The sequence below is a fragment of the Acomys russatus genome, chromosome 16 (genome assembly GCF_903995435.1).
Source record: "Acomys russatus chromosome 16, mAcoRus1.1, whole genome shotgun sequence".
Taxonomy (NCBI): domain Eukaryota; kingdom Metazoa; phylum Chordata; class Mammalia; order Rodentia; family Muridae; genus Acomys; species Acomys russatus.
The window spans coordinates 43,730,384-43,744,512 of record NC_067152.1 but is presented as its reverse complement, the minus strand read 5'-3'; the positions used below and the strand labels follow the sequence as shown (position 1 = coordinate 43,744,512).

The 14,129-nt window shown below is 53.6% G+C and overlaps 2 protein-coding genes across 3 annotated transcripts in view; one reads left to right on the top strand and one right to left on the bottom strand.

Annotated features, from left to right (window-relative positions):
• Dnah17 (dynein axonemal heavy chain 17) overlaps positions 1-939 on the top strand; it is a 108,332-nt gene extending 107,393 nt beyond the window's left edge. The window contains exon 80 of the mRNA XM_051159135.1: positions 537-939. Coding sequence (XP_051015092.1) covers positions 537-784 — 248 coding nt within the window. The 3' untranslated portion in view covers positions 785-939. The remainder of the gene's footprint in view (positions 1-536) is intronic.
• The window catches only part of Pgs1 (phosphatidylglycerophosphate synthase 1), a 40,132-nt gene continuing 26,508 nt past the window's right edge, over positions 506-14,129 (bottom strand). For both annotated transcript variants that reach the window (XM_051159132.1, XM_051159131.1), the window contains 3 exons: positions 8,590-8,738; positions 4,939-5,068; positions 506-629 (listed from right to left, as the gene is read on the bottom strand). In XM_051159132.1, the coding sequence (XP_051015089.1) occupies positions 4,949-5,068; positions 8,590-8,738 (269 nt within the window). In that variant the 3' untranslated portion in view covers positions 506-629; positions 4,939-4,948. The remainder of the gene's footprint in view (positions 630-4,938; positions 5,069-8,589; positions 8,739-14,129) is intronic.

The window sequence follows — 14,129 nt, the reverse complement described above, 5'->3', positions numbered from 1 at the left end:
GGCCACACCTGAGGCTCATGCACCCCTTCCCCCACGTCACCTGACACAAGTACACAGCAGCATTCTCCATGTTTATTGGGACACATGAACACCATTGGCTATAGAGGGTAAGAGGAGACAGATGTCCGGTTAGGGGCGCGTATGTAGCTTACTCCCTATGCACACAGAGGGGAGACATTACACAGGAAGGGACAGCAAGGGGCACTGCTGGAATCTTGAGCTGCAGTCAGTTGTCTCGGCCACTGACGTTTAAAGGCTGAGCTGGCGCTCTGAGAAGATGCAGCCTCAGAGCCATTGGGGCGTGCAGAGTCACCTCGGGGGTCCTCAGTTCACACCTCTCTGTTTGGCACTCAGACCCTGGCACCTGGCCTGATCTCTTCAGGACTCCCAGTTAACTGGCCTGTCTCTGAAAAGACTGGGGATGTCGGAGGCTAAGCCTCTCTCGCCACAGCTGCCTCCCTTATTCAGTCAGCACTCCAAACCACGGGGTCAGCTTCCCTAGGGTGTCCAGATACTCAGCTGCATTGTCCCCACAGGAGCTCGCTGGGATACCCAGACTGGAGTCATTGCTGAAGCAAAGCTGAAGGATCTGACCCCAGTCATGCCCGTCATCTTCATCAAGGCCATTCCTGTGGACCGAATGGAGACCAAAAACATCTATGAATGCCCCGTTTACAAGACACGTATCCGAGGACCCACCTATGTCTGGACTTTTAACCTGAAGACCAAAGAGAAGGCAGCCAAGTGGATCCTGGCAGCAGTGGCGCTGCTCCTGCAGGTGTAGCTGCTCCTGCAGTGTGGCCTGAGCCGCAGCCCAACCCTGCCTTGCAACTGACATTTCTTACAGGAACTGACAATGTTTTGACTTCTTATAAAATCCAGTGCACCTGGACTGGAGGGGGGATGGGGGTGAGACACAGATTAAAACATTTGCAGTCACTGTGCCAGTCTGACTCCGCTTGGTGCCCGATGCCATCCCCGGGCCTGGCACAACAGTGAAGCCTGATTCCCAACAGCTAGGAGCAAGCATCCTGGGAAGCAAGGCCTGCACCTGACTTCAGGACGCCCAGAGAGCAAGCGGTAAGTGGTCAGGGTGCGGCACGCACCCTTTGGCCTGATACTGCACTCAAAGCACCACAGCCAGGGGACCAGGTGCTCCCTCCACCCAGCAGCATCTACTCTAGAACAAGAGAGCCAGCTGTAACCTCAACAATGCCTTCCTCCCCAACCTCCGTCCCAGAACTACAAAGAGCAAGCCGTGACACAGGTGCCACCCTTCTCCACTGACGCTACCACTTAGGTCACAGTGATGATGGCAGGAGGTGCTGTTACCACAGGCTGTTCGCTGGGGACATGAGTCTCTCCTGTCTATAAGGCAGGGCCCCTTCCCATCCATGCCTGGGTTTTTTGGTCCATTCCATCCCCCGTAGTCTACACTTCTTGCAGGTAAGCGTGCACATGCCCCTGTGAATGTTCCAGACCCAACTGCTGGTGGCTACAAGGGCTACTTGGTGGCTTTTTCCAACCTAACATAAACACCCACACACCTTGGAGCCAGCACAGCCAGTGAGGTTTGCCAGGCCTTCCAGCAGCCCTCTTCACCCAGGAGGCTCCTGCCCCAGGTGATGATGGGCAGGCAGGTGGGCTGAGGCCTAGGTGACTGGCGGGCTGAGACATCTGTTTGCATCAGAACAATCAGCAGGAAAGAGAATGAAGCCCAGGCCTGGGAGACTGGCAGCACTGATGACCGTGCACAGGGTAGCCAGGTTACAAGCAGGCAGCAGCAGGATGTTGGTAGGCAGATGGGAGGGTGAAGGGTAGTTAGGGCCCTGGGGTGATGGGAAGCAGCCAGCAAGCCTCTAACCCCAGCAAAGCGGCTCCCTATGGAGCGAGGACTCACTTTCCAGGTTTCTAAGGCTTCAAAAGTGAAAAGGAAAGCAAACCTCCCAGGACACTGTCCCACACCAGTTTGTCTGATGTTCTGTACAGGGTGCATCCCTGAAGGATGAGGGAAGGGGCCCTGGTACCTGAGTCCCAACCTCCTTGGGAACAAGGAAGGACAGGAGTTTCAGGCAACCCTAGCTGCTGGGCAACTGCCCCTGCTGGCCAGGAAAGGTCACTGCAGCCCCTCAGGCCACACAGCCAGCAGGCTCCAGGTACCCTGAGCCAATCCCTGATAATAACAAAATGAGTTTTTCCAATTTGCAGTTTGAAGCCTGAAATAAATCAGTATTTTACTCTACACATACAAACTTCCCAAAGACCAAGCTACTTGAGGGATTGGAAACAAAGTGCTGGGGTCAGATTTAAGAGCCTGGATCTGCAGAGTGAGAGCCTGCTCAGAATTCCCAAAAGGCCTGAGCAGTGACCGAGGGAGCAAGGCAGAGGAGGGTCACTTATCCCAGTCCAGAGAGTGCGGGAACGCAAGGATGTGTAAGCCAGCCCCTGCCCTGCAGGCCCTCTGCCGCTTCCAGTTGGCCCTGGGCCAGTCCTGGCACGGCTAGATGTTCTTGACTCTGGAACCCCACCTGCTACAGCCAGGCTGTGGTGACAAGACCGGTCAGGCATGGCCTTTGACATCTCAACAGCTCCCCTGTGGGTTGCTCCTTACACACCAGGCGTGAAAAGGCGTGGATTGGTGAGCAGGTGTCTGTAAGTGCACTTGAAGTGACCTGCTGCGACCAGGTACACCAAATTTGAACCAGCACATCTGTCGTAAGCTGGAGATCTGACCAGGCGGTGGTGGCACACACTTTTAACCTCAGCAGAGGCAGGTGGATCTCTATGAGTTCAAGGTCAGCCTGTCTACAGAGTAAGTTCTAGGGCAGCCAGGACTACACAGAGAAACCAGTCTTAAAAAAACAAAAAGCAGCAGCCTCAGATCTCATGTCAAACCAAAATGAGTCAGGTACAATGGTACATGGCTGAGGCAGGAGGATTACCATGAGCTCAAGGTCAGCCTGGGCTTATTTCATCATCTGGTTAGGAATTAATCTGTGTAAGTGGTGGTGCTGGTTAGACCACCTGGGTTTAGAGATGCGGATATGTCTTTAGGAGGGCAGAGTGGCCGCTGCAGAGGGAAGCAGGATAAGCCACACACAGCTGCTGCCTGAGCCATTTCACTCTGAATTTAGTATTTGCGTATGATTGAAAGTAACTAAAAGGATGACAAAAGGGTTTTGTTTTTAGCTTTGGTTTTTTTTTTTTCAATTCAAAGTTTCTCTGTGTAATTTCCTTGGCTGTCCTGAAACTCTGTAGACCAGGATGGCCTCGAACTCACAGAGATCCACCTGCCTCTGCCTCCCAAGTGCTGGAATTAAAGGCGTGCCTGGCTGATTAAAGTTTTTTTTTTTTTAAGATTTATTTATTTTGTATACAATACTCTGCCTGCATGTACGCCCACACACCAGAAGAGGGCACCAGATCTCATTATAGATGGTTGTGAGCCACCATGTGGTTGGTGGGAATTGAACTCAGGACCTTTGGAAGAGCACCCAGTGCTCTTAATCTCTGAGCCTTCTCTCCAGCCCCCTGATAAAAGGATTTTTGATAAATGAAGTATTACTAGGCCTGGTAGCACATGCCTTTAATGCCAGCACTTGAGAGGTTCAAGAGTTCAAGGCCAGCCTGATCTACACAGAGAACTCTGTCTCAAAAAATAAAACAAAGTACTGGGCCAGGTGTGGTGGTACACCCTTTAGTCCCAGCAGCTGTGGGCATAAGCAGGTGGTGGGTTTGTGAGTTGCAGGCCAGCCAGCACTAGTGAGACCTTGTCTCAAAAAATAAAAATGAAGGTGTGAGAAAGGAGGAACAGAACAGGAGATCCAGAGACAGACCTCTCAGCCCCTCAAGGGTACATCAGAGGTCCAGAGACTCATGGCTCATGGTGGCCCACTCTGCAGAGATCTGCACAGCAGGGCAGCTCAAGCAAGCCTGCCTCGTGTCCCACCTGTCAGAGCAACCACAGTTTTCCCGTGCTCACGCTCCTGCTCAGGCAGTGTGCATCCCAAAACCAACGGGACCGTCAAGCTGCCTGTCCAATACCACACTAACCTGCTGCACATGAGGGAGACAGGTTGTCCATCCGTATTGCGCTCTGACCCATCACAAACATATTTACACACATGCACACCCCCACAGCTCACTCTAGCACAGCTCCTCCACCCTTGAGTGCTGTCTGACACAGGGCCACGCCATGCTCAGTAGACAGAAGGGAAGGAAAGAACCCCCACTATGCCCCTTACCCTAGGACCTCCCTGGACCCCTGGGCAGAGAGATCAGAAGGGGACAGGAACTGCTGCCCCCACCCCAGGTGGCCCCAGGCCTGGGCGGCGGCAGCAACACCTGGGGAGCGGGAACACCACCTGGGGAGCGGGAACAACACCTGGGGAGCGGGAACAACACCTGGAGAGCGGGAACAACACCTGGGGAGCAGCAGCAACACTGGGGAGCTGGAACAAACACCTGGGGAGTGGGAACAACACCTGGGGAGCGGCAGCAACACCTGGGGAGCGGGAACAACACCTGGGGAGCGGGAACAAACACCTGGGGAGCGGGAACAACACCTGGGGAGCGGCAGCAACACCTGGGGAGCGGGAACAACACCTGGGGAGCGGGAACAACACCTGGGGAGCGGGAACAAACACCTGGGGAGCGGGAACAACACCTGGGGAGCGGCAGCAACACCTGGGGAGCGGGAACAAACACCTGGGGAGCGGGAACAAACACCTGGGGAGCGGGAACAAACACCTGGGGAGCGGCAGCAACACTGGGGAGCGGGAACAAACACCAAAGTTTAGCTCCTGCTTCAAAACTGCTGTCCACAACCATACAAAGGAAGCAGTGGACAGGCAAAGCCACAAGTTCCCCTCAAGGGTGCCAACCTGCTCTGGCCCTCAGGACAACGCTGGCCTGTTCTGAGTTCCCAGCCTGAAGTACCTGCATGTTCTCAGAAGAAGTTCTTGATCAGCGGGGTCACCATCTTCACCCACAGCTTCACCTGCCGACCTGGCTGCTCAAAGGTCGCAGAGGACACTACAGCAGACCTCAGGTAGAGCTGCTCTTGCTCCTGAGGAAGAGAAAGGGGCAGTTAGGCTGTAGGTGCAGTCAGACTGTGACTCTCAGGCCACCCACTGGCACACAGTGATGCCCACAGTTAGATGCCACCCACACAGCTTCCTGAGGACTTCAGCCGGTGGTGCCATCTCTCCACACCGTTGACTTGGCTGCAGAGTTAGCTAAGGGAAGCACTATCTTAGATGTTTACCCCTCATGAAATAAATTAGTATAAATTAAAATAATAAGAAACAGGGATCTGGGGGAGGGAACTCAGAAAGCACGTGCAGACCCTGGGTTCCATCCCCAACACAGAAACAAGGTGTCTTTTAAACAAGGCATAGTTTCCTGTCCATCAAAGTGCAGCTCTCTGTGCTGTTAGTATCGGCCAACGCTGCTGATGAAGCAACTCTGAACTCAACGACAGAGATCTTTATAAACACTTGTGGTGATTATATTTACCAACTAAATATCCAACGTTTGCTTATAAATTAACCCAGATGACAAAGCAATAAATGTCAAGACTGACGACATCACAGAGGAAAGTGACGAATGACAGAAACTAGACATGAGACATACCAGCTGGTCCCTTGGAATGCATGACCACCAGAGACACCCAAACCCGCAGGCACTCCAACCGTGGAGCACACATGCTCACATAGGGCTGACTATATCCTCTTTCAGTTGCCAACTGGGCCTGGAGTCTCATGCATGCAGGGTGAGCACTCCAGTGCCCAGCTGCAGCTGCAGTCGCCCATGTCTTTCTCACTGAGTTAGCCAGGCTGGCCATGAACGTGCAGTCCTCCTGAGTCAGTTTCCAGAGCTGCTGGAATTACTGGCCTGAACCACCTGGCCTGCCTCTCACATAGACTTTTTTTTTTTTTTTTTTAAATGTATATATGTGTACATAGATATGAGTGCATGCATGCAGTGCCCTCTGAAGCCAGAAGAGGGCATCCAATTCCCTGGAGCTGAAGTTACAGGCAGCTGTCAGCCTCCACACGTGGGCACTGAGCCCTCTACAAGAGCAGTGCACGCATCTCCAGCAGGGCCTCGCAGACTTCTCCACACAGGGTTATTTAGATATCTAACACAATTGTAAATGTCTTCAAGGACTACAAGACAAAGGCTGAGCACATCCAGGTCGGAGAGCAATTCTCCCCCGAGTATCTCCCATAGTGGTGGGCTCCTTGGACTTGGAACACACAGGGGTGGAAGGCTGGGAGTCAGGCCTTCTCATAGGCTCCCAGAGCAAATTCAAGTGAGTCCCATGAAGACACTTTGTTCTGTTGTAAACAACGTTTAAACGGTCACCTTTAAAACCCAGGTTTAAAAGACACATGCGGTCTGGTAGAAGGCTACTGGAACAGACCTGACAACCCCTGTGGGAGGAGAGGAGCGCCACCTCCATCATCCACAGGAAGGGGCAGATGAGAGACCGCCTCACCCAAGACCCGCAGAAGTGGCTCAGGCTTTGCTCACACAGCAGGAAGGACCGAGCACCCTGTCTCACCTCTCCTGCACCTTCCCCAAACATGTGACCTTCATTACGAGGTAACTATGTCCCCACAGCTGGCTTCTCCACCATGGCCGCTCCCACATGTCCTGAACACCAACCTCAGCTGCTTCTATGTGCTGTGCCTACAGAGGAGCCAGCTGTGGCCTGGGGGAGGGGCGGGTTTGCAGAAGTCTCCACAGACCCAGCTCCGGCTCTGCTCTTTAGTAAACGCCCAGCCAAGATCTCAATTAAATTACCAGAAATGCTTCAGTGTCCTCACAGACGCCACAACAGGGATGGAAAAGGAAGTCAGCTGGTAGAGGTCACAGCGCTTGCAAGGAGTCTTTCTTAGGTCACAAGTGGAAAGCTATGTTCTCCAAACAAAACCAGGAAGCTTTCAGTTTTTATTGTTTGCTCTACGAGGGAGGGACTCAGGGTTCTGATAAAAATATCTTCCATTTTCAAGGCTCGATATACAGACAGGGCCCTTCCCTCGGTCCCAAGAGAACTCCAGCAGACCTTCTGAGTGCAGGGACCACAAGCAGGGGGCTGGGCATGCACCGCAGTACAAGGCGCTCAGCAACTGGACACCAAAGGGCCAGGAGGCCAGCTGCAGGCCTTAAAGTACATGAAGCAAATGGAACCATTCAGAAGCACATCTCCACCCTTCACAGACCTTGAATCAATACACTGTGAGGAGTCAAGAGCTACAGAAACCATGAGCTGCCACCTTCCCACCATCAAAAGCCCCTGGGAGGCAGGTTTGGGAAGAAAATATCCCAAGTATGTCATTTGAGGAACCAACTCAGACCACAACTAGCCCGGCCTTTCTCAAGATCCAGGATGTGGGTTTAGCTCCCCATCTTGGGAAGTGGGGCCTTGTCAGCACTAGGACCCAGCGCACTTGCGCGCCCAGATCTCCCAGAACTCATCCTCGCCTGGGCCAGAATCATTAACAGCTCTCTCCGTGGAAGCATCTGCACACCCAGCTTTCTGCACCAGTGCAAACAGTCCAGGAGACTCCATGGTCCAGAGCCGCAAGCTCATCCCTTCCCCACAGCCTGGTTCCAGGGCCAGCAGCTGCCCTGTTATGGGAAGCCCTTAGCTTCCTCAGTCATTTGCCATAAGCCTTTCTGCAGAAGGAAATCTGCTAGCACACCCAGTCACCCCACTGCCCATAGGGCATGGCTGCTGTCACTTCCTCTTGCCCAGTCACAAAGCTCTTACTGGCACCTGGCCCTCAGTGACAAGGTTCCCACACACAGCAGCAGGTCCAAAGAACAAAGCAACGCCCTCTTCCTCACCCATCAGCAAAAGCTCTGAGAGTTCTGTGGCAGGGATTCCCAAACACCGGAGTCTAAGTCAGTATGCGGCTGGCGGGCTGCTCAGCACATAAAGGAAGCTTGCCCCACAAGAAAGCGACACACGTTCAATCTCTAAAACCCACAGGAAGAGAACTCACGTCTGTAAGCTCAGCCCTAACTTTCACTCAGGCATCATACGCCACGTGCACATCACACTCACGCACAACTCATGCACATACAATACAGCAGCTAAAAAATAATCAAAATGAAAACCAATGGTGGTGCTCCTGAGGTCTGCTTGGGAGCGAGGGTCCTGCACTCCAGACTCTAATGGGAGCCTAGTGCAACCTGCACAGGGCTCCTGGAAGCACACAAGCTTCCAAGAACAACGCAGGGCTCTGCTGCAGGAGAAGTCACAGGACAGCACGTGTAAACCCTGAGCTTTCTGTTGCCTGCTCCACAGGGAGGGCACAGCCACAGGCAACCCTAAATTCTCCCTTGCCTTTAGAAAAGACTACGCCCCGCTCTGCAATACCCAAGCCCCAGTGAGGAAACGGTGGTCTCGCTAGCACGGGGAGAGGGAAAGACCCCAGGTGAGGCACAGGGGTCTCTCTCACTCTGCTGAGTCTCATTTACTGTCATAGCTGACAAAGGCAGGAGACTCCGGTGAGGACAACAGTGACAGCACCAACTGCACCCCACATACCCAAGAACCCCACCACTTCAACCAACCTGATGGAGCTGCTGCTGCAGGGCTCGGCTCTCAGTCACGATGGCAATCTGGGCCTCCAGGTCCCGGTGAACTGACCTGTACCCAAAATTAGGAGAGCCAATCAGCGTGAGGCAAGGCAGGCTGCTCCCTGCCAGGTACAGCCAGAGGCCTGCAGGAAAAGGAAACGTGCAGACAGGAAGTGAGCTCAGCATCTACCAGGTCTTCGCCACACATTGTCTCAACCTAGGAGGAAAGCAGCGCACAGGGGCGAGCACCAGGCAGCTGGCCGCACCAAGCCCTCTCCTGTCTGCTGCTGCCAGGAAACTCCAGAGCGCTGAGTGCAAGGCTCTGCTCTCTGCTGCTTCTGCTGCGGGTCATGTCCCTAGCAGGGAGTTGACTTCTTTGAGGGAACTTTGGCGGTGCTGTCTTTGTGGTCTTCTCTGTCTGCTCCCTCTGTTAGCCCCAGCTCTTTCAATAGCCCAAAGTATCTGCTGCAGAGCGCAGCTCGAGGTCCCTACAGGCCAGAGCCTGCCATCCCTCCTGGGAGCCCAGGTAGCTCTGGCCTACCTAGCCAGAAGTGGCTGTCACATGGGTGTGGTAGACACTTGGTAGGACCAGGCCTGCCTACACGCAAGTTGCCCACCTTTTCTACCTCAGGGCACTGCGCCACAGAAGCTGCCGTGTTACTATGTATGGTGATATTTCTGAAATGAAGGTCAGGACTCTAGCAGAATCTTAAGTCTACTAGCTACACTCATAGCAGGTCCCATTCTGCACAACTTTGAATGGTCTCAAGCTCCAAGGCTTCACAGCCCAGCCCCACCACAGAGCTAGGCCTGAGCATCCTCCCCATGCCTAGCCTGGCATTCGCCCTTCTCCTTACTAGCCAGAGGAAGCTTATCCAGGAAAACCCAGGCAGTTCCAGGGAGATGGGACACTCACAGGCCTCCACAGGCCTGCACTGGGGCAGCTCCCTGCAGTCTCCCACCACAGCTCCTCCATCAACAAGACCCTGGCAGAAGCCCACAGACATGCAGGAACAATATGGACACGTGTACATTAATACACAATTTCCCAGTGTCCACGCAGAGCAATTTCCAAGAACACCTCGGGCAAGAGCTGACAAGGGCCACTGCCTTTTCCCGTGGCTGGTGCCCTTCCCTAGAAGGCCACATCAAAGGCCACACCTGCCTGCTCCATGAGCAGGTGTCCCTCCCCACCCCCTTGCTGGCAGCTCTGCTCACCCTACCCGGGGATCCAGGCTGTGTCTGCTCTTCCACACCTCTAGTCTCTCATGTACTTAAGCTTCCCTCTGTCCCGCCTCAGCTTTCCCCAGAGCATGGTCTCAAAGACAGGGCATCCCTCCCGCCTGCCACTGTGGGGCACCACCTCTGCTGCCACACTGGGTCTGCTTGGTGTAACTTGGCAGCCACCTTCCTGATTGTGCCCAAAGAAGGGAGAGGGCACCCCACCCCACCCCCCCCCCCCCCACCCCACCCCACCCACCCCACCCCACCCCACCCACCCCACCCCACCCACCGTGGGCCAGGCTGATTTCTATTTCTGAAAAGTAAGATTTTCTTCTAGCATCCACTCCCTAAGCACCAAACCCTGAGCAACTCTGACCCTGTGGGGAAGGCGAGCCCATGGCTCCCTGCACTCCTCACACACCCAGGCTGGCCTTTCTTGTGGACCCTCTCTAGAGACATTTCCAAGTGACTGTCAAGCCTCAGCTCCTCGCCCCAGAGCCTGACCTTTGGCCCTAATGTGTCCATCATTCCAGGAACCGGCAAGAAAGACAACAGTCTGGGGAGGGAAGGGTGTATGGGGAGTAGAGCAAGGCAGGGCTATTCCTAGCAAACACCAGGGACATCCAGGGACAGGAGGCCCCGCAGCCACAAAACACGAAGCTAGCTTAACAAGGACGAGAATCAGAGCCCCAGAGCCCCCAGAGATCCTTGCGACCTGAGCATGCCCTACCTGGTGCCCATACAGTCCTGTTCCTCATCAAAGTGAAAATGCAAGTCTGGGGGCGTGGCTCAGTAGGTGGGGCGCTGGCCTACTATGCAGAAGAAAGTCCTGGGTTTACTCTCAGCACATAGTGGGTGTCCAGCACTCAGAAGGCAGAGGCAGAAGGGTCAGAACATCAAAGTCACCCTAGCTACAGCATCATAGTAGTTTTTCCCTTGGGTTTTGTTTTTGGGGTGTTTTGTTTTGTTTTGTTTTAATGTATACAGTGTTCTGCCTGCATGTACACTTGCATGCCAGAAGAGGGCACCAGATCTCAGTATAGATGGCAGTGAGCCACCATGTGGTTGCTGGGAATTGAACTCAGGACCTCTGAATGAGCAGCCAGTGCTCTTAACCTCTGAGGTATCTCTCCAGCCCTGTAAGATTATTATTGTGTTGTGAGACATAGGCATGTGATGTGCACATGCCAGGGCCACGCAAGGAGTTCAGAACAACAGAACAGAGTTGGTTCTCCTCCACCTTATGGGATTCTGAGGATGCAGTTCAGGGTGTCATGTTTGCACAGCAAGCTTCTCTACCTTCTGAGTCATCTTGCCAGACCCTACAAATCAAGTTTGGGGCCAGCCTGAGACGCAACATGTCTCCAAAAAAGTTGATAGTCAAGCCAGGCATGGTGGAGGCAGAGATAGGCAGATCTTTGTGAGTTTGAGGCCAGTCTGGTCTACAAAGTGAGTCCAGGACAGCCAAGGCTACACAGAGAAAACACACACACACACACACAGTTGATAAGGAGCTGGGCATGGTGCCATATACCTGTAACCCCAGCACTGAGGAAAGACACTTCCATGTGTGGGATCCTTTTGAGATATAGATTCACGTTCCAGGCTAGCTGGGGCTAGACCTATAATCCCAGCACTTGCAAAATGGGGGACAATAGAAATAGATGTTCAAGGTCAGACTTGTAGCCAACCTAGGCTGCAAAAGACAAGCACTCACACTGACCCATGCTCTGCCTATCTGTCTCACTCAAATACAGAGACAGACAGACACAAAGACAGAGTCAAGGGAGACAGAGGAAACACTAGTGAGACACTGCCCATGTTATGGGCAGTGGCCATCGGTGCTGAGCCAGGGAAGCCTGAGAGGCCAGCATGCTAGGAGTCTCCCCATTTAAGTTTGCAGTCAGGAGCTTTAAGCATTGGCTGGTGGCCTGGAGACTCTCCTCCCCACCCTTGGTTGGCCCAGCCTCTAGGAAGCAACCCCACTGCACACACAGGGCAGGAGGAAGAAGCGCACTTCCAGCACGGGGGCTGTAAACCAGCCATCAAGCCCCAGCTCTTCACCCCAAAGTCTGACCTTTGTGCCCAACATCTCCACAATTCCAGGAACCAGTGCATCGGGGAAGGAAAAGGTGCTTTGGGGAATGGACTAGGGATTAGGTGGTTTGTAGCCAAGGGCAACTCAGTAGCCCTGTGTACCAGGGAGAGCGGGAACAGGGAGGCCACTGAAGCTACTGCCATGCCTGGAACACTAGTGGGCCAAGGAGCCCCGATGTCTCCTGACCCTGGTCCCAACTTCGGCAAGTGGTGGCTCCTACCTGCAATCCCAGAGGCTGGGGCAGGGTTCTTGTGAACTCAAGGCCAGTCTGGGCTACAAAATGAGACCCGTGTTAAGAACAACAAGTGGGGCCACACGTCGAGCCTCTCCTAGGTCCTTGTCCTCACAACAGAGGCCTCAGCACTCTCAAGCAGGCCCTGGCACAGTCTGCACTTGACTGCATTCAGCCTTGCAAGTGGAGGCCTGGGGACTTCACTGTCCCATCTGCCCTAGTCACTCAGGCCTCTGCACAGAGAGGCCCTCGCTGACCTCCTCCTGGATCCCTGCTGCTTAGGGCTTCTGCCTGCTTCACGTGAGACAGAAGCCCCAAGAGAGCAGGAACACGAACCTCAGGGCCTTCCATGACCCATGCAAGACACATGGGTGTCATATTAATGTCTGAATAAAATCAGAGTGGTGATATTTCACAATTAAGTAGATCAGATTTTTTTTTAATGTTTGGTTTTCTTTAAAGCAGGAGTTTGGGCTGGAGAGGTGGCTACTAGCTGCTCTTCCAGATGACCCAGCTTTGGATCCCAGTACCCAAATGGCGGCTCACAACTCTAACTCCAGTTCCAGGTAATGTAACCTGTTCTTCTGACCCCTGGGAAGAGCAGACACAAATAACACATACAGGCAGGACCCACACATGTAAGATAAAACAAACCAATCTGAAAAAGAGACTCAGGAGCGCTACATGTGTATGGCAGTCTTCTCTGAGGACTCTCCAGAAAGATGAAGTCCCAACGCCCTCCCATAGCCCTACGGTGTTCTGAGATCCTCTAGTCTTAGAGCCCTGTAGACGCCAGGACACAGAGGACATCACCACTCTACCACAGATGAGCAACAGTTCTCAATTCTCATGTCAGAGGGACTGAGAAACTTCTGCGGCTTGGGGGTTGCAGTCTATTGCCTGAGGTGGCCATGTACACATGTACACAGCCCCGCGACCCCAAGTACACCTGCTGGTTCCAGGTGACAACCACCCCACATGGAGCCCGGGTAAACAGGGTGGGGCTGCCAGGCTGCCTCATCAGCTCACCTTCAGGCAAGATGCCAGCCAGTCTGTCGGGAAAACAATAAAAATAATGGCATCCTGTCAGTTATTAACAGATTCCACCTACACAACCAGAAGCCTCTAATCCAAAGATCCCCAAGCACACAAAGGGTTCTGTTAATCTACAACACTTCATCCAAAAGAAATCAAGTCAAGGCCAGGCGTGGTGGCGCACACCTTTAATCCCAGCACTAGGGAGGCAGAGGCAGGCAAATTGCTGTGAGTTTGAGGCCAGCCTGGTCTACAAAGAGAGTCCAGGACAGCCAAGAGACTCTGCCTTGAAAAACAAAACAAGCAAACAAACAAAAAACAAAAAAAAGGAAAGAAAAAAGAAATCAGTATGCTCAGTCCTTTTGGATCCCCCCCACAAATGCACCCACCCCATCTGAGCCTGTGGCCCTGGCCGATGGACAGAAAGCTTAATGAATAGTGATCATGGGTGTGGCCCCTTCCTGACAGGGCTGCTGGCTCTCAGGACAGAACCGGGACACAGCTGACACTTGTCTTGCTCAGGGCAAGAAGTCAAAGGGAGGATGGCCTGAACAACCTGCAGGCTTCACCATCGGGCAGAGCTGAGACACAGCTTGACTTCACACTTGTACCTCACAGTCAGGTGTTGCTAAAGCTGCCCCTAGGCGCCAAGGTAAGCATGGGGGGGCTCAACACATTCCTCTGGACTAACCCTGTGCAGTAACACCACGCTCCACACTCCACCAGGACCAGGTGAGTCACAGGTGAACCTACAGCTCCTGTTCAGAAAAAGCCATGCACAATCTGAGATACAGTCCGGCTATGCCAGCCCTTAGAGCCCTGTCCCACTGTAGCTACAGCCCAAGCCAGAGAGCAGCAAAGCACCAGTCAGAAGCACATGGAGCCAGGAGGCTCTGCAGTGTGAGGAGGAAACCTGCGCTGAGTGTAGGCAGCGCTCCAACACTG